This window comes from Hemitrygon akajei, chromosome 21, assembly GCF_048418815.1.
Source record: "Hemitrygon akajei chromosome 21, sHemAka1.3, whole genome shotgun sequence".
NCBI lineage: Eukaryota > Metazoa > Chordata > Chondrichthyes > Myliobatiformes > Dasyatidae > Hemitrygon > Hemitrygon akajei.
In genome coordinates, this window is record NC_133144.1 from 67,073,604 (window position 1) to 67,092,823 (window position 19,220).

Sequence of the window (19,220 nt, forward strand, 5' to 3'; positions counted from 1 at the left end):
AGACCCAACTGAATTCTGTGTTTGGGACAAAGAAGTGTAGAAGCCAACTTAGGCACCAGGTAGAAGCCCACAAATATAGCTAGATCCCAATCCGAAATGAGACTCTCATTGCAGAGAAGTTCCTTTGTGCAAATAAAACTCATGGCTCAATCAAAACTTTCTCTTTAGCTTCATTCCCATGGGATGGGCAGAATGTTTACCATGGCTGGGGCTGCCACGCAGCATGTGGAGGTGAACTTCAGGCAATCGTTGGTTCCTGCTCCTCCCCAGAAAAGGAATATTTCTCTTTGCCTGAAACAAGAAATTATTTCCTGTGGCTGCGGACAACTTCTGTCTGAAAATTTCTGCCTTCAAACACCTTTGCCAATATCAGTGTTGGTGGATTTGTGGATAGTGCAGAAGGTTGTTTGTTGTAGGTTTTCAAAGTACACAGAGCTGGGCAGAGAAGTGGCAGATGGAGGTCAGTCCAAAAATGTGTGCAGAGATACACTTTGGACAGTTGAACTTGAAGGCAGAGAACAAGGCTAATGGCAGGATTCTTGGGAATGAGGAGGGACAGAGAGATATTGGGGACCCTGTACATAGATGCCTCAAAGTTGATAGGATGTTTAAGAAGGAGTATGGTGTGCTGGCTTGCATTAATCAGGGCATTTAGTTCAAGAGCTGTGACGTGTTGTTACAGCTCTATAAAACATAGGTTAGACCACACTTGAAATATTGTGTTCAGTTCTGGTTGCCCCATTATAAAAGAAGGACCACACTTGAAATATTGTGTTCGGTTCTGGTCGCCCCATTATAAGAAGGACGTGCAAGATTCAAGGCAGGCACAGGGGACATTTACCAGGATGCTGATTGGATTAGAGAGCATGTCTTATGAGTGAGCCAGGGCTTCTCCCTTTGGAGTGAATCCCGATGAGAGATGTAAAAAATGATAAGAAACAAAGAGTGCAGAGTCAGAATTTTTTTCTCAGGGTGGAAATGGCCAATACAAGGTTTCAGCATTTTAAGGATATTGGAGGAAGGTATAGGGGGTTGTCAGAGGTAGGGTTTTACATGGAGTGGTGGATACATGGAACACACTGCCAGGACTGGTGGTAGAGTCAGGTACATTAGGAGCATTTAACAGGCTCTTAGGTACAAGGATGAAAGAAAAATGGAGGACTATGAGAGAGGGAAGGGTTAGGTTGAACTTAGAGTAGAGTAGGACAAGTCATAGCAGCTCTGCATGAAGAGTAAAAGAGAGGCAAGGGTGGATACTGGCTACGATGCATGTGCATTGCTGATATTTGCATATTTGTCTGATTCGTGTATAAAGTATTTAACATGACGTGGTTGCAAGGCCCATTTAGATTTCCTCTTTACAGAGCAGCTGATACACTTCCATTTCTGTTGTAAATAACTAAAACATGCAAAACAGAACGTACAAGATAAATAAATAAAATGCTGGACGTTAACTTGGACATTAATTAGATTTCCATCAATTCATTAATAGCCATGTCAGAGGGAGGTTTAGGCAGCTGCCAGCAATTACAAGCAGCCTCCATCAATCAATTCTTCTGTGGCCAAATAACCTTCTGTTGACTGATATCCTAAATAGTCTTTTATTACTGTTAACCATGTAAGCGGGAAGATCTGGGATACTGGAAGTGGCAGCTCTTTTGTTCTTTTTCCTGGAATTTAGCTTGACAAGCAAATTGGCCCAGGAAGTTCATCCAGATCATAGAGTTCTCCAGTGACGATTAATAACTATTCTATTAAATATATTTTTACTGGACTATGATCACCACAATCTGCAGCCTGTAATTTCCCTTTGGGAGTTGTGCATTTGAATCGACCGTATGATCTGCCGTTTTTGTGGTATTCAGAAGGATTCAGCGAACTGGGCTCTCGAGGATGCAGGTATGGCATGGGACTGGTTCCACTGCATTGGACTCATTTTCGGGGACTCTGCTGTTCCTGTTCTGTGTAAAACACATTTGATTTCTTTATGGTTTGCACGATTGTTTTTTGTTTTGTACACATTGGATGTTTGGCGGTTTTTGCGGTATGGGTTTTTTTTGTAGATTCTAATGTGTTTCTTTGTTTTGTTTAGTGGCTGCCTGCAAGAAGATGAATCTCAATGTTGTATATGCCATACACTCTTTAATTATAAATGTACTTTGAAAGGTAGCACATAAGGTCAGAATCTTTTCCCCCCATGGGTAACAAAAGCAAAAGCAAAAGGGCATAAGTGTAAAGCAGGGGTTCCCAACCTTTTTTATGCCATGGACCCCTATATTATTTACAAAAGAACATAAGAATATAAGAAATAGGAGCAGGAGTAGGCCATCTGGCCCATCGAGCCTGCTCTGCCATTCAATAAGATCATGGCTGATCTAGCCATGGACTCATCTCCACCTCCCTGCCTTTTCCCCATAATCCTTAATTCCCCTACTATGCAAAAATCTATCCAACCTTGTTTTAAATATATTCACTGAGGTAGCCTCCACTGTTTCATTCAGCAGAGAATTCCACAGATTCACCACTCTCTGGGAAAAGCAGTTCCTCCTCATATCCGTCCTAAATCTACTCCCCTGAATCTTGAGGCTATGTCCCTTAGTTCTAGTCTCACCTACCAGTGGAAACAACTTTCCTGCCTCTATCTTATCCATCCCTTTCATAATTTTATATGTTTCTGTAAGATCTCCTCTCATTCTTCTGAATTCCAGCAAGTACAGTCCCAAGCGACTCAAACTCTCCTCATAGTCTAACACCCTCATCTCTGGAATCAACTTGATGAACCTCCTCTGCACTGCCTCCAAAGCCAGTATATCCTTCCCTAAGTAAGGAGACCAGAACTGCACACAGTACTCCAGGTGCAGCCTCACCAGTACCCTGTACAGTTGTAGCATAACCTCCCTGCTCTTATATTCAATCCCTCTAGCAACGAAGGCCAACATCCCATTTACCTTCTTGCTAGCCTGCTGCACCTGCAAACCAACCTTTTGTGATTCATGCACAAACACTCCCAAGTCCCTCTGCACAGCAGCATGCTGCAATTTGTTTACCATTTAAATAATAATCTGCTCTTTTATTTTTCCTTCCAAAATAGATAACATTGCATTTACCGACATTGAACTCCATCTGCCAGACCTTTGCCCACTCACTTAACCTGTCTATATCTCTCTGCAGATTCTCCTTATCTTCTGCACAATTTGCATTTCCACTCAACTTAGTGGAAACTTAGTGGAATGTATCAGCAAACTTAGATACATAGAACATAGAACATAGAATAGTACAGCACATTACAGGCCCTTTGGCCCACAATGTTGTGCCAACACTCAAACCCTGCCTCTCATATAACCCCCCACCTTAAATTCCTCCATATATCTGTCTAGTAGTCTCTTAAACTTCACTAGTGTATCTGCCTCCACCACTGACTTAGGCAGTGCATTCCACGCACCAACCACTCTCTGAGTGAAAAACCTTCCTCTAATATCCCCCTTGAACTTCCCACCCCTTACCTTAAAGCCATGTCCCCTTGTACTGAGCAGTGGTGCCCTGGGGAAGAGGCGCTGGCTGTCCACTCTGTCTATTCCTCTTAATATCTTGTATACCTCTATCATGTCTCCTCTCATCCTCCTTCTCTCCAGAGAGTAAAGCCCTAGCTCCCTTAATCTCTGATCATAATGCATACTCTCTAAACCAGGCAGCATCCTGGTAAATCTCCTCTGTACCCTTTCCAATGCTTCCACATCCTTCCTATACTGAGGCAACCAGAACTGGACACAGTACTCCAAGTGTGGCCTAACTAGAGTTTTATAGAGCTGCATCATTACATCGCGTCTCTTAAACTCTATCCCTCGACTTATAAAAGCTAACACCCCATACACTACACTTGGTCTCCTCTTCCAGATTGTTAATGTATATCATGAACAGTCGCGGGCCCAGCACTGACCCCTGTGGCACACTGTTCACCACTGATTGCCAACCAGCATAACACCCATGTATCCCAACTGTCTGCTTTCTATCAGCTAATCAATCCTCTATCCAAGCTAATACGTCACCCCCCCCAACTCTTCGCATCCTAATCTTATGGATAAATCTTTTATTGGCACCATATCAAACGCCTTCTGGAAATCCAAGTAAATAACGTCCATCTGTTCCCCTCTATCCACTGCGCTTGTTATATCCTCAAAGAATTCCAGTAAGTTAGTCAAACAGGACCTGTCGTTGTTGAATCCATGCTGCATCTGCCTGATGGATCCATTTCTTTCCAGATGCCTCATAATTTCTTCTTCAATGATAGCTTCAAGAATTTTCCCAAATACCGATGTTAAACTAACTGGCCTATAGTTACCTGCCTTTTGCCAACATCTTTTATTTTGAACTGAGGCATGACATTATTCATCTTCCAATCCATCCGAACCTGCCCAGAGTCCAGAGAATTTTGGTAAATTATCACCAAAGCCTCTACTATAACTTCTGTCATTTCTCGCAGTACCCTGGCATGCATTCCATCTGGACCAGGGGACTTATCTATCTTCAGGCCCAAAAGTTTGCTCAACACTACCTCTTTAATGATAGCTATTGTATTGAGGTCCTCACCTTCCATCACATCCATAACATCTCTCTTTGGCATGTTAGACGTGCCTTCCAACATGAAGACCAACACAAAATAGTCATTCAAAGCTTCTGCCACTTCCACATTACCCAATATCAATTCTCCCTTCTTGTCCTCCAAGGGACCTATCTTCACTTTAACTACCCTTTTCCACTTTTTATGATAAAAACTTTTACTATCCGTTTTTATATTTTGTGCTAGCTTAGTTTCATAAACTATCTTCCCTTCCTTTATTGCTCACTTAGTGGTTCTTTGTTGCTTTTTAAAGTTTTCCCAAACTTCCAGTTCCCCACTACTCTTGGCAACTTTGTATGCACAAGCTTTTAGTTTGTTGTCTTCTTTTATTTCCTTAGTTATCCAAGGCTAGCTCTCCCCACCCTTACTGTCCTTGCTTTTCTTTTGAATACACTTTTGTTGAGCACTGTGAAAAATCTCATTGAAAATCTTCCACTGTTCTTCAACCGTCCCACCTTATAGTCTGTGTTCCCGTCTACACTAGCCAAATCCTCCCTCATCCCATTGTAGTCTCCATTGTTTATACATAATACACTTGTTTAGAGTGAACTATTGCACCCTCCATTTGTATGGGAAACCCAGCCATACTGTGATCACTCTTTCTAAGAGGATCCCTAACCACAAGATCACTAATTTTACCTGTCTCGTTGCACAGGACCAGATCTAAGATAACACGTTCCCTTGTAGGTTTATTAACATGTTGTCAAGAAAGCCATCATGGAGGCATTCTATGAAGTCCTCCTCAAGACTGCCTCGGCCAACTTGATTCGCCCAATCTATGTGCAAGTTAAAGTCCCCCATGGTAACTGCTGCTCCATTCTTACATGCCTCAGATATTTCCCGGTTATTGCCTGTGCCACTGTAATGTTATTATTCAGTGGCCGATAGACAACTCCCACCAGTGATTTTTTCCCTTTACTATTCCTAATCTCTACCCAGATGTATTTAACATCCTGCTCCTTAGATCTTATATCATCTCTCACTATCGCTCTGATCTCACCTTTAATTAAGAGCACTACCCCACCTCCCTTACCTTCCTGCCTTCCTTCTGTATTACCTGATTCCTTGGATATTTAATTCCCAATCCTCTCCAGCCTGCAACCATGTTTCTGTAATGGCCACTAAACCATACTCCTTTGTACTGATTTGTGCCACAAGCTCACTGCCCTTGTTTCGAATACTAGGGCATTCAAATAAAGTGCCCTTACACTAACTGTGCTTTTACTCTTTTGCAATTGACTTTTCTTCACTCCGCTCTTACTTTTCTCTTGTTTATCTTTTGTTTTCTCTTTATCTTTATCTATATTTTACTTTATCTATATTTCGCCAATATATTGAAACCACCCGCCTACTATTTAGTTTAAAGCCCTATCCACAGCCCTGTTATCCAATTCGCTAGGATCCAGGTCCCACCACGGTTCAGGTGGCGCCCGTCCCATTGGATTAGCTCCCTTCTTCCCCGATACTGTGCCAATTTCCCATGAATTCAAACCCACTTCTCCCACTCCAATCCTTGAACTAAGCATTTAACTCTTTAATCTTCTTTGACCCAATGCCAATTTTCACGTGCTTCAGGTAGTAATCCAGAGATTATTACCTTTTTGGTTCTACTTTCTAATTTAGTCCCTAGCTGCTCAATTTCCCTCAGCAGAACCTCTTTCCTTATTCTACCTATGTCATTGGTATCCACATGGACCACAACAACTGGGTCTTTCCCCTTCCACTGCAAATTCCTCTGCAGGTCAGATAAAATGTCCTGAACTTGGGCACCGGGGAGGCAACACAGCGTTCAGGACGCTCTGTCTTCACAACAGAGAACTCCTTATAGTCCCCTGACTATACTATCTCCAATTACCACTACATCTCTCTTCTCTCCCCCTACTCGAATGGCTCCCTGAACTACAATGCCACGGTTAAGTTGCTCATCCTTCCTACAGCCCCCACTCTCATCTCTTCTTACTTCTCTTTTAATATTGGTATATCTGTGCATTTGTAATGTTGCTGCAACACTGTAATTTCCTTTGGGATCAATAAAATATCTATCTATCTATCTTTCTAAATGAGAGGGAGGCCATGCTGTAGCTGGCTGGAACATTAAACTGGTCTCAGTTAATGACTGTCAACAGTTAACCAAAGCGGTGTGATGCACTTAGAAACATTGAACCCCTATAGCACAATACAGACCCTTCGGCCCACAAAGTTGTGTCGAACAAGTCCCTACCTTAGAAATTACTAGGTTTACCCATAGCCCTCTATTTTAGTAAGCTCCATGAACCCATCTAAAACCCTCTTAAAAGACCCTACCATATCTGCCTCCCCCACCGTTGCCGGCAGCCTATTCCACGCACTCACCACTCTCTGAGTAAAAAACTTACCCCTGACATCTCCTCTGTACCTACTCCCCAGCACCTTAAACCTGTGTCCCCTTGTGGCAACCTTTTCAGCCCTGGGAAAAAGCCTCTGACTATCCACACGATCAATGCCTCTCATCATCTTGTACACCTCTATCAGGTCACTTCTCATCCTTCGCTCCAAGGAGAAAAGGACGAGTTCACTCAACCTATTCTCATAAGGCATGCTCCCCAATCCAGGCAACATCCTTGTAAATCTCCTCTGCACCCTTTCTGTGGCTTCCGCATCCTTCCTGTAGTGAGGTGACCAGAACTGAGCACAATACTCCAAGTGGTGTCTGACCAGGGTCCTATATAGCTGCAACATTACCTCTCGGCTCCTAAACTCAATCCCACGATTGATGAAGGCCAATACACCATATGCCTTCTCAATCACAGAGTCAACCTGTGCAGCTGCTTTGGGCGTCCTATGGACTTGGACCCCAAGATCCCTCTGATCCTCCAAACTGCCAATTGTCTGACCATTAATACTATATTCTGCCATCATATTTGACCTACCAAAATGAACCACTTCACTCTTATCTGGGTTGAACTTCAGTTGCCACTTTTCAGCCCAGTTTTTCATCCTATCAATGTCCCGCTGTAGCCTCTGACAGCCCTCCACCCTATTCACAACACCTCCAACTTTAGTGTCATCAGCAAACTTACTAACCCATCCCTCCACTTCCTCATCCAGGTTGTTTATAAAAATCACGAAGAGCAAGGGTCCCAGAACAGATCCCCAGGGCACTCCACTGGTCACTGGCCTCCATGCAGAACGTGACCCATCTACAACCACTCTTTGCCTTCTGTGGGCAAGCCAGTTCTGGATCCACAAAGCAATGTCCCCTTGGATCCCATGCCTCCTTACTTTCTCACTAAGCCTTGCATGGGGTACCTCATCAAATGCAAGGCTTGATACCTAATGATTGAGTATATGTTTACAGAGATTGCTCTCACATTCATCACCAACCCCAACAACAACAGCACTTCTGCAAATGCTGGAAATACAGAACAACACGCGCAAAATGCTGGAAGAACTCAGCACATCAGGTGAGGCCGAATTCGGAGTATTGTGTGCAGTTTTGGTCACCAAATATACAGGAAGGATATTAATAAGGGTGAAAGAGTGCAGAGAAGGTTTACAAGGATGTTTCTGGGACTTGAGAGACTGAGTTACAGAGAAAGGTTGAATAGGTTAGGACTTTATTCCCTGGAGCGTAGGAGAATGAGGGGAGATTTAATAGAGGTATATAAAATTATGATGGGTATAGATAGAGTGAATGCAAACAGGCTTTTTCCACTGAGGCTAGGGGAGAACAAACCAGAGGATATGGGTTAAGGGTGAAGGGGGAAAAGTTTAAAGGGAACATTGGGGGGGCTTCTTTACAGAGAGTGGTGGGAGCTGCCAGATGAAGTGGTAAATGCGGGCTCACTTTTGACATTTAAGAAAAACTTGGACAAGTACATGGATGAGAGGGGCATGGAGGGATATGGGCTGGGTGCAGGTCAGTGGAACTAGGCAGAAAAATGGTCCGGCACAGCTAAGAAAGGCCGAAGGGCCTGTTTCTGTGCTGTAATGTTCTATGGTTCGATCAGGCAGCATCTAAAAAGAGCCAACGTTTTGGGCTGCCGCCCTTCATCACGACCTGAGAGGTCACCTTTCCTTTCCAGTTCTGATGAAGGGTCTCACCCTGAACCATCATGTATTCCTCTCCGTAAATGTTGCCTGACCTGCTGGGTTCCTCCAGCGTTTTGTGTGTTGCTGTCACATATTCAAATAAACTGAGCAAAGATGGAGAATTCCACACTGATTGGTTGGTTCAGCAACACACTGAATCTTTAGTTCATGATCTTGTTGTATTATTAAATTGCCTAGGAAGAGAGAGTAATGTTTCCTACAGTAGGGGAGTCGAGGACCAGAGGGCACAGACTCAGAATACAAGGACGTCCCTTTAGAACAGAGATGAGGTGGAACTTTTTTAGCCAGAGGGTGGTGAGTTTATGGAATTCATTGCTGTGGAGGCTAAGTCACTGTGTCTATTTAAAGCAGAGATTGATAGATTCTTGATTAGTAAGGATATCAAAGGTTATGGTGAGAAGGCAGGAGAATGTGGTTGAGAGGGATAATAAATTTGCCATGGTTGAATGGTGGAACAGACTCGAAGGGCCAAATGGCCTAAATCTGCACCTATGACTGATGTAGTCTTAATGGGTAAAAACTCCCTTCACTTGGGTTAAGGGAAAAATCACCTACACCATCTTGTACGCAACGTGCTTCACTTTGAGAGCAAGCTACCCTCAGGACATATTGGTTAAAGTGCCCTGAAACTCGGTTGGAAACGCAGTTTGAAAGGAGAGAGGGAGGTAGACTGTGTAAAGAGCTGATTTCCGATGCTTAGTCTGGAAAACGTAAGGCAGCTGCATTCCTGTAAAGCCCTGGCTGACACAACATCTTTGGAAGAAGATCCATAAAGACCTACTTTTCACTGGGACTGGCGGGGGTGCGTCACCTGCTGCAATTGTTTTCTTCCCCGATTTGGTTTGGAAGATGGATGAGCTCACTGTATTTGTCACCATTTCTCCTGAACTGCAAAACACAAGATTTTATTCCATGATTCATTTAGCTGTCTGTCATCTTTCCCAGTGTTCACAGAGAAATATAGAAAGCTGCTGCAAATCCTGTATGTAACAGAACAAGCATATTTTTCACATCTGCCATCCATCATCCCTGGGGTACTCAGCTCCCAGTGATGTACAGAAAGGTCATCTCTATTCAACCAGGAAGTGCAGGCACTTTGTGATTATTTTCTTCTTGACATGTCCTTAACCGTATACAGCAGTATCCAAAGATAAACGATAAACACCAGGATTAGAAAGAACCACAGACATTAACTTTGTGATTCAGGAAAAAAGCACTTAATTTGTATTTCCTGAAATATGGTTAATATCTGATCCAGTCAGAATAATGATACTTTTGGAGGCAAAATAGCAATCAAATCATCTTATTTTGAGGAAGAAGTTCTAATTTACATCCTAGAAGGTAAAATCCATTCTCAATTGGCAATTAAGAAATGGTAATTTATCCAAACTATGTTTAGAAAATATTTTCATTAAAAAGTTATGTTGCAGTTTTATAAAACTTTGGTTAGTCCACACAGCCTCTCATTGCTCCAGAACACAATCTACACAATTAGAAAAGCTGACAAATGCCTCTACTTTCTGAGGAGGCTGAAAAGAGCTGGACTTTTCACATCTATATTCACATCTCTACAGATACACAGTGGAGAGCACCCCAACAACTGCATCACTGCATGGCACAGAAACTGCACTGCAGTGGACAGGAAGGTTCTACAACGAGTAGTCAAAATTACCCAATGCATCACTGGCACCAGCTACCCATTGAGCAAAGACATACGTACAGAAAGGTGCCAGGAAAGGGCAGTAACATCATGAATGATCCCACTCACCCTGGGCATAAACTGTTTGTCCCACTCCCATCAGGGAGGAGGCCTAGTAGCATCAACACTAGAACCTCCAGACTCAAAAACAGTTACTTTCTCCAAGGCTGATTATTGCCTCCACCCACAAACCCACCCCCAACCACCACTACTTCATAATTTCATGTCAGAATCACTTTATGTACCAATACTCCTATGCCTAGTGTCATTTTATGGACATACAATCAATCTATGTATATAAATTATCTCACATATTAATATTTATTGTGTTTTTTATTGTGTTCTTTATCTTATTATGTTTCTTTGTACTGCATCACATCCAGAGGAATAATTATTTCAATCTTCTTCACACTTGTGTATTGGAAATGAGACAAAGCAGTCCTGAATCTGGAGTATTACATACAGTTCTGGTCGCCTCATTATAGGAGGGATGTGGAGGCTTTGGAGAGGGTGCAGGAGAGGTTTACCAGGATGCTGCCTGGATTAGAGGCCATGTGCTGTAATGAGAAGTTGGACAAACTTGGGTTGTTTTCTCTGTAGGAGCTGAAGCTGAAGGCAGATCTGATTGAGGTTTATAAGATTATGAGAGGCATAGTTAGAACAGACAGATAGTTTCCTTTTTCCCAGGGTTGAAATGACTAATACCAGAGGGTATGTATTTAAAGTGAGAGGGGGTAAATTCAAGAGGGGCAATTTTTTACATAGAGAGTGACGGGTGCCAGGTGGTAGCGGTAGAGGCAGATACACTAGGGATTTTGAGAGATATTTAGATAGGCACACGAATATGAGGAAAATGGAAGGGTATGGACGGTGTGTAGGCAGAAGGGATTAAATTAGAAGGCCATTTGACTACTGATTCAATTTGTTCAGCACAACATTGTGGGCTGAAGGGCCTGTTCCTGTGCTGTATTTTTCTATGACTCTATAAGCACAAGAGATTCTGCAGAAGCTGGAAATCCAGGGCAACACACACAAAATGCTGAAGGAACTCAACATGTCAATCACATCTATGCAGAGGGATAAAGAGCCAATGTTTTGGGCTGACACCCTTCACAAGGAGACATTTCTTTTCTCAGAATATTAACTAATGGAATTCTTAACTCCAGATAGTTATGGAAGTGGAACTAATGGTAATATTCCAGGCTAACAAACAGAGATGATAGAAGAATTGATGGTTCTCGAGAATTGGCAGAAAACTGGAAGTTGAGACAAAATTATGATCTTAGAACAGAGAACACTACAACACAGCGCAGGCCCTCCAGCCCATAATATTTTGAAGACATTCTAAACCTTTCCTCCCACATACCCCTCCATTTTTCTATCATCCATGCGCCTATCTAGGAGTCTATTAAATGTCCCATATGTACAGTTTCTGCCTCTACCACTACCCCTGGCAGTATGTTCCACACATCCACCACTCTGTGTAAAAAACCTGACTCCTTACTTTCCTCCAATTGCTTCAAAATGATGCCCTCTTATATTAGCCATTTCTGTGCTGGGAAAAAGCCTCCAGCTCTCCACTCTAATGATGCCTTATCATCATGTTCCATGATAGAGCGAACTCGAGGGGCTAAATGTCTGAGCCCAGCTCCTGGGCTTACATTATGATTATTGGATGGGGTTAAGAACATGCCATGTAGCTTCTTGTACCAGCAAAGGCATTATTTTCAAAGGAGATTCCAGGAATTAAAGGGTTAACATATGAGGAGCATTTGATGACTTTTTCAAGAGGAATAGTGCTGAGGTAAAGATTAGCTTTGATCTTATTGCGTCTGATGCTGAGGCTTTATAAGGTATTGATCAGACTACACTTGCAGTATTGTGGGCAGTTTTTAGGCCCTTGTCTAAGAAAGGACGTGCTGGAGAGGGTCCAGAGGGTGTTCACAAGAATGATTCCAGAAATAAAAGGGTTAACATATGAGGAGTGTCTGATGGCTCTGGGCCTGTACTTGCTGCAGTTTAGAAGAATGAAGGGGAGAAACTCAATGAAACCTATCAAATATTGAAAGCTCTGAACAGAGTGGATGTGGAGAGGATGTTTTCTATTGTGGGTGAGTCTAGGAGCTGAGGGCACACCCTCAGAATAGATGGATGTCCACTTCGAACAGAGATGAGGAGGAATTTTTTTAGAATCATTGATGTGAATGGTTTAATTCTGCTCTAATAGTCTTATGGCATTTGCACTAATCAGCTGCATAGTCCTCTATACTCCAAATTCTCCAAGGCAAATCTATTACAGATCTGAGAACTCCAACAGTTCGGCAGCTAGAGGAGTAACTAATGACCTCACCTTTAGCTTTTATTGTAATGATTTTATAAATAGCAAAAATATCTGCAGATGTTGGAAATCTGAAATAAAACAGAGTATATGGAAAAACACAGCAAGCCAGGCAGCATCTGTGGAGAGAGATACAGTTAATAGATCAAGTTGAAGGTGAAGTTCTCATGAAGGATATCCAAGCTGAAATGTTAATGCTGTATTGCTTAACTTGCTGAGTGCTTCCAGTGCATTCTGTTTTTATTTCATACCGTGGAATATTTAGGAATGAATTCTCAATTCCAAAAGGTAGTTGCAGTTTCTGATATAAAGTTTGCCTCCACCCTGGAGGTACTTCACTCAAAGCCTTATGGCTGTGTCTTCTGATATCCAGTTGCTCCAAGCACACCCCTAGGTTGTTTTGGTTGTTAAAGCAGAAGATGCATTTCACTGTATGTTTCAATGTACATGTGATAAATAAATCTGACTCTAAATCTGTGTATTGGGTAACTGGAAGATATGAAGCTAACTGCTGAGTTCTGAAAAAGCAATGTTGTACCTTACATAAAATCACTAAAATCAAACACAAGAGATTCTGCAGATGCTCAGAATCCAGAGTGACACACTCAAAATACTGGAGGAACTCAGCAGGTCAGGCAGAATCTATGGAGAGGAATAAGCAGACGACATTATTTGCGAGAGCCTTTATCAGGGCTGGACAGGAAGGGGGCAGAACCAGAACAGAAAGATAGGATGCAAAGACAGTAACTTATCCCTCAACATCAGCAAGACGAAGGAATTGGTTGTTGACTTCAGAAGGAGTAGTGGACCGCACGACCCCATCTACATCGGTGGTGCGCAGGTGGAACAGGTCAAAAGCTTTAAGTTCCTCGGGGTGAATATCACAAATGACCTGACTTGGTCTAACCAAGCAGAGTCCACTGCCAAGAAGGCCCACCAGTGCCTTTGCTTCCTGAGAAAGCTGAAGAAATTTGGCCTGTTCCCTAAAACCCCCACTAATTTTTATAGGTGCACCATAGAAAGCATTCTTCTAGGGTGCATCACAACCTGGTATGGAAGTTGTCCTGTCCAAGACCGGAAGAAGCTGCAGAAGATTGTGAATGTAGCCCAGCACATCACACAAACCAATCTTCCATCCTTGGACTCACTTTACACCGCACACTGTCGGAGCAGTGCTGCCAGGGTAATCAAGGACACCACCCACACAGCCAACACACTTTTTGTCCCTCTTCCCTCCGGGAGAAGGTTCAGGAGCTTGAAGATTCGTACGGCCAGATTTGGGAACAGTTTCTTTCCAACTGTGATAAGACTGCTGAACAGATCCTGACCCGGATCTGGGCCGTACCTTCCAAATATCCGGACCTGACTTGCACTACCTTACTTTCCCTTTTCTATTTTCTAATTAAGATTTATAATTTAAGTTTTTATTATATTTACTTTGATTTGTATTTCAGGGAGCGCGAAGTGCAGAACAAATATCGCTGTGATGATTGTACGCTCTAGTATCAATTGTTTGGTGACAATAAAGTAAAGTAAAGGAGGGGTGGGGAAGGAAGTAGAAGCTGACAGCTGACAGTTGAGTCCAGGTGAGATAGAAGATGACTGTGAGGGTCAGGGAGGATGAAATGGAATGATGCAAGAAGCTGGGAGGTGATACGTGGAAGAAGAAAAGGGCTGAAGGAGGAATCTGATTGGAGAGGACAGTGGACCATGGGAGAAAGGGAAACAAAAGGCAGTGATTGGCCCCCACCCATGCCCTCCCCCCTCACTGTGTCTCACCCATCACCTGCCAACCTGTACACCTTCCCCTCCCACACCTTCTCATTCTGGTTTCTGCCCCTTTCCTTTCCAGTCCTGATAAATGATCGCAGGCCAAAACATTGACTGCTTATTCCCCTCCATAGTTATTTATTTGTTGAGAAACAGTGTGGAATAGGCCCTTTCGGCTGCACTACCCAGCAATTCCCAGATTTAACCCTGGCCTAATCGTGAGACAACTTACGATGACCAATTAGCCTACCAACTGGTAGGTCTTTGGTCTGTGGGAGGAAACCGGAGCACCCGGAGCAAACCCACTTGGTCACGGGGAGAACGTACAAACTCCTCACAGACAGTGGAGGGAATTGAACTTGAGAAGCCCTCACTGTAAAGCATTGTGCTAGCCACTATGCTACCGGTGCTGCCTGACTTGCTAAGTTCCTCCAATAGTTTGTGTATTTTGCTCTGTATTTTCAATATCTGCAGAATCTCCTGTGTGTCTGACTAGGAAGAACTTGAAATAAGCAGCTAATCTACCTTTAGTTATTTTTAAATTTAATTTAGATTTTGGTTTTCACCCAAAGTTGCATAAAAACAGTACCTGCTATTCGGCTCATTGGTCAGGTATTTCCTTGCTGCAAAAGAAAAGAAAAAAGGTGAAATTCTTCAGTTGCATTGAAACCAAATCAATTATCTGATGCAGTCAAGTGAAAGTTGAACATTAAAGAGTGTTAAAGGTCACCTTTTGTCTTTTTCCTGTTCTTCAGAATCTGGCAGACGATAACGGCTGCAAAAAGCATCACTGATAAGATTCCCACAGAGCACATCGAAGTCACATAAAGATACAGATCTGAAACTAAGATCAAATCATTAAGAAATACAGATCTCCTGTCATGTAAACAAGCAGGTGTTTATTGACAGGCAATCTTCACAATTGTAAGGAAAGAGTTCAATTTAAATTTTCCTTGGTATATGCTAAAACGGGTAACGTAAAATGGAAGTTTGTATGACAAAATGGAGTTGGTTTAGGATGTGAGAATGCTTGAGAAAGTACAAGGGAACCAGTCCACAGAAATGTTTTCAGAGCCTAGTGTGAACACTCTACAGCCATGAGAGTGGATAATGATGAAAAACATTTGTCTGAGAGGTATTAGAGTAAAGGGTCGATGGGTACAAGAAAGGGGCAGTTTTTTGTGTAAGTGAGAATCTTCTCTTTGGCTGGAATGTAACTAACGCTAAAAGTTGGAGATAGAGACAAGGACATCAAGAGGGAGAAGGAGTGAGGGAGAGAGAGAGAGACTGGAAAACTTGTTGGACACCTCAACCTATCAACCTCCACTTTAAATATACTCAAAGACTTGGCTGCCACAGCTGACTGTGGCAATGAATTCCACAGATTCACCACCCTCTGGCTAAAGAAATTCCTCCTCATCTCTGTTCTAAATGGACATCCGTCTAGTTTGAGGCTGTGCCCTCTGGTCTTAGAATCCCACACCATAGGAAATATACTCTCCACATCCACTCTGTCCAGACTTCTCAATACTTGATTAAGTTTCATTGAGATTCTACCTGCCCCCCCATCTTTCTAAACTCCATTGCGTGCAGGCCCAGAGCCAGCAAATGTACCTCATATATTAACCTTTTCATTCCTGGAATCATTCTCGTGAACCTCCTCTGAACCCTCTCCGATGCCATCCCATCTTTTTTTCAATAAGGAGCCCAAAACTGTTCACAATACTCCAAGTGGCTCATCATTACTTCCTTGTTCTTATATTCTAGTTCTCTTGAAAAGAATGCTAACATGTATTTGCCTTCCTCACCACTGGCTCAAATGCAAGTTGACCTTCAGGGAATCCTGCACAAGGACTCCCAAGTCCCTTAGTACCTCTGATTTTTGAATTTTCTCCCTGTTTGGAAAATAGCCTACACCTTCTGTGAAAGTGCATGACATACACTTCCCTACACTATATTCCATCTGCCACGCCTTTGCCCGTTCTCCCAATCCGTCCAACTCTTTCTGCAGACTCCCTGCTTCCTCAACACTACCTCCCCACTCCCACGATCAATATTTGTATTGTCTGCAAACTTGGCCACAAAGCCATCAATTCCATTATCCTAATCATTGACATGCAGTATAACATGAAAATAAGTCATCCCAAAACTGACCCCTGTGGAACCATTAAGGCTTGCTTTATCTCCACTCTTTGCCTCCTGCCAGTCAGCCAATACTATATCCATGCTAGTATCTTTCCTGTGATAACATGGGCTCTTAACTTGTTAAGCAGCCTTACATGCGCCACCTTGTCAAAGGCCTTCTAAATATTCAAGAAAACATCTATGCTCTCTCCTTTACTTACTTTGTCTGTTACTTCTCGAAGAATTGCAACAGATTTGTCAGGCAAGATTTCCCCTAAAGGAAACCATACTGAATTTGGCCTCTTCACCTATTTCATAACCCTGGGGTGGAGTCCATCTGGTCTAGGTGACTTATCTACTTTTCAGACTTTTCAGCAGCCTAAGCACCTTCTCCTTCGTAATAGCAACTGTATTCATTTCTGCCTCTGACACTCCCGAATTTCTGGCATACAGCTAGTGTTTTCCATAGTGAAGACTGACGCAAAATACATTTTAAGTTTGACTGCCATTTCTTTGTCCTCATTTAGTAACTCTCCAGCATCATTTTCCAGTGGTTTGATATCCACTTTCATCCCTCTTTTACTCTTTATATATTTGAAAAAACTTTTGATATCCTCTTGGTTAGCTTTCCTTCATGTTTCATCCAAATCATTCTTTTTATGCTGTAAACAATGATTCAGACGATGGAACAGATGGCTTTGTTGCCAAGTTTGCAGATTGGTGGAGGGGCAGGTAGTGTGGAGGAAACGGGTAGGATGCAGACGGACTTAGACAGATTAGGAGAATGGGCAAGAAAGTGGCAAATGAAATACAATGTTGGAAAATGCATGGACATGCACTTTGCTAGTAGAAATAAGTGTGCAGACTATTTTCTAAATGGGCAGAAAATCCAAAAATCTGCAACACAAAGGGACTTGGGAGTCCTTATGGAGAACACCTAAAGGTTAACTTGCAGGTTGAGTTGGTGGTGAGAAAGGCAATGTTAGCATTGTTAACATTCATTTGAAGAGGTCTAGAATACAAGCACAAGGATTTGATGCTGAGGCTTTATAAGGCACTGGTGAAGCCTCACCTTGAGTATTGTGAACAGTTTTGGGCTCTTCATTTAAGAAAAGATGTGCTGGCATTGGAGAAGATTCAGAGGAGGTTCACGAGGATGATTCTGGGAATGAAAGGGTTATCATACGAGGAACGTTTGATGGCTCTGGGTCTGTAGTCGCTTGAATTTAGAAGGATGAGGGGGGGGGATCTCATTGAAACCTTTCGAATGTTGAAAGCCCTAGCTGAGTAGATGTGGAAAGGTTGTTTCCCCTAGTGGGGGAGTGTAGGACAAGAGGGCACAAACTCAGGATAGAGGGGCATCCACTTAAAACAGAGATGCAGAGAAATTTCTTTAGCCAGAAGGTGGTGAATTTGTGGAATTTGTTACCACAGGCAGCTGTGGAAGTCAGGTTGTTAGGTGTATTTAAGGCAAATCTTGATTGGACATGGCATCAAAGGTTATGGGGAGAAGTCTGGGAGTGGGGCTAAGGGGGGAAAATATCAATGATGATTGAATGGTGGAGCAGTCTTGATGGGCCAAATGGCCTAATTCTGTTCCTATGCCTTATGGTCTTATGGTCTTATGTTTCATCTTTTCTCTCCTTTTGGCTTTCCTCGTTGTCTTCTGTTGGTTTTTAAAAGCTTCCCAATCCTCTAACTTCCCAGTAAGTTTTGCCCTCTCCTTTGCTTTTATGTTGGCCTTGATTTTCCTTGTCAGCCATGACTGCATCATTCTCCCTTTAGAATACTTGTTCCATACTTTGATTCCAGTCTAGCCTCTCCACCATCGAGGACATCTTGAAAAGGCGATGCCTCAAGAAGGTGGCACCTATTGTCAAGGACCCTCACCAGCCGGGACATGCCCTCTTCTCATAGCTACCATTGCGGAGGAGGTACAGGAGCCTGCAAACACACTCAATGTTTCAGGGACAGCTTCTTCTTCTCTGTCATCAGATTGCTGAATGGACACTATCACACTATGTATGTAGCTCTCGTTTTGCACTACCTATTTACAGTATTGTGTTTTATATATTCTAATTATAATTCAAAATAACTCTTATGTATTACACCGTACTGCTGTTTCAAAACAATTTTCACAATTGTGTCAGTGATAATAAATCTGATTCTTATCCCATCTGCGGAACTCAGTGTGATATTTCACTATTTTCCCCAACAAACTTAACATCATCATTGTTACTCTGAAAAAAACCATAAATTTAAAAATCAATCCTTTTCTCAAATATTTGATTCCGTAAGACCATAAGACCCAAGGGCAGAATCAGGCAGCTCAGCCCGTGATGATGATCCTCTCGAAACATCTAATGGTTGTGATGTATACACTAGATCTCCTGTTTCAAATACGGTCCCTTTACATTCAGTTCAGATCTAGGCAATTTATTGATAAAGAGCAATGAATTTTACCTTCAAATATTTTCCATTCTTCTTTAGTGTTTCTGGAAATCAGCAGAGTGGAAGTTTCCAGAAGGGACTCTGCAAATGATAAACTTTCATTGTTTGTCCTGGTTCATTGAAGACAG

At 42.6% G+C, this 19,220-nt stretch overlaps 1 protein-coding gene across 5 annotated transcripts in view; it reads right to left on the minus strand.

Annotated features, from left to right (window-relative positions):
• vstm4a (V-set and transmembrane domain containing 4a) overlaps nt 1-19,220 on the minus strand; it is a 61,398-nt gene that overhangs the window by 13,949 nt on the left and 28,229 nt on the right. For 2 of the 5 annotated variants that reach the window (XM_073025657.1, XM_073025653.1), the window contains exons 4-7: nt 19,105-19,173; nt 15,248-15,361; nt 15,107-15,140; nt 9,492-9,598 (exon numbers count right to left, since the gene is read on the minus strand). In XM_073025657.1, the coding sequence (XP_072881758.1) occupies nt 9,492-9,598; nt 15,107-15,140; nt 15,248-15,361; nt 19,105-19,173 (324 nt within the window). The remainder of the gene's footprint in view (nt 1-9,491; nt 9,599-15,106; nt 15,141-15,247; nt 15,362-19,104; nt 19,174-19,220) is intronic. The other 3 variants (XM_073025655.1, XM_073025656.1, XM_073025654.1) reach the window with 3 other exon arrangements.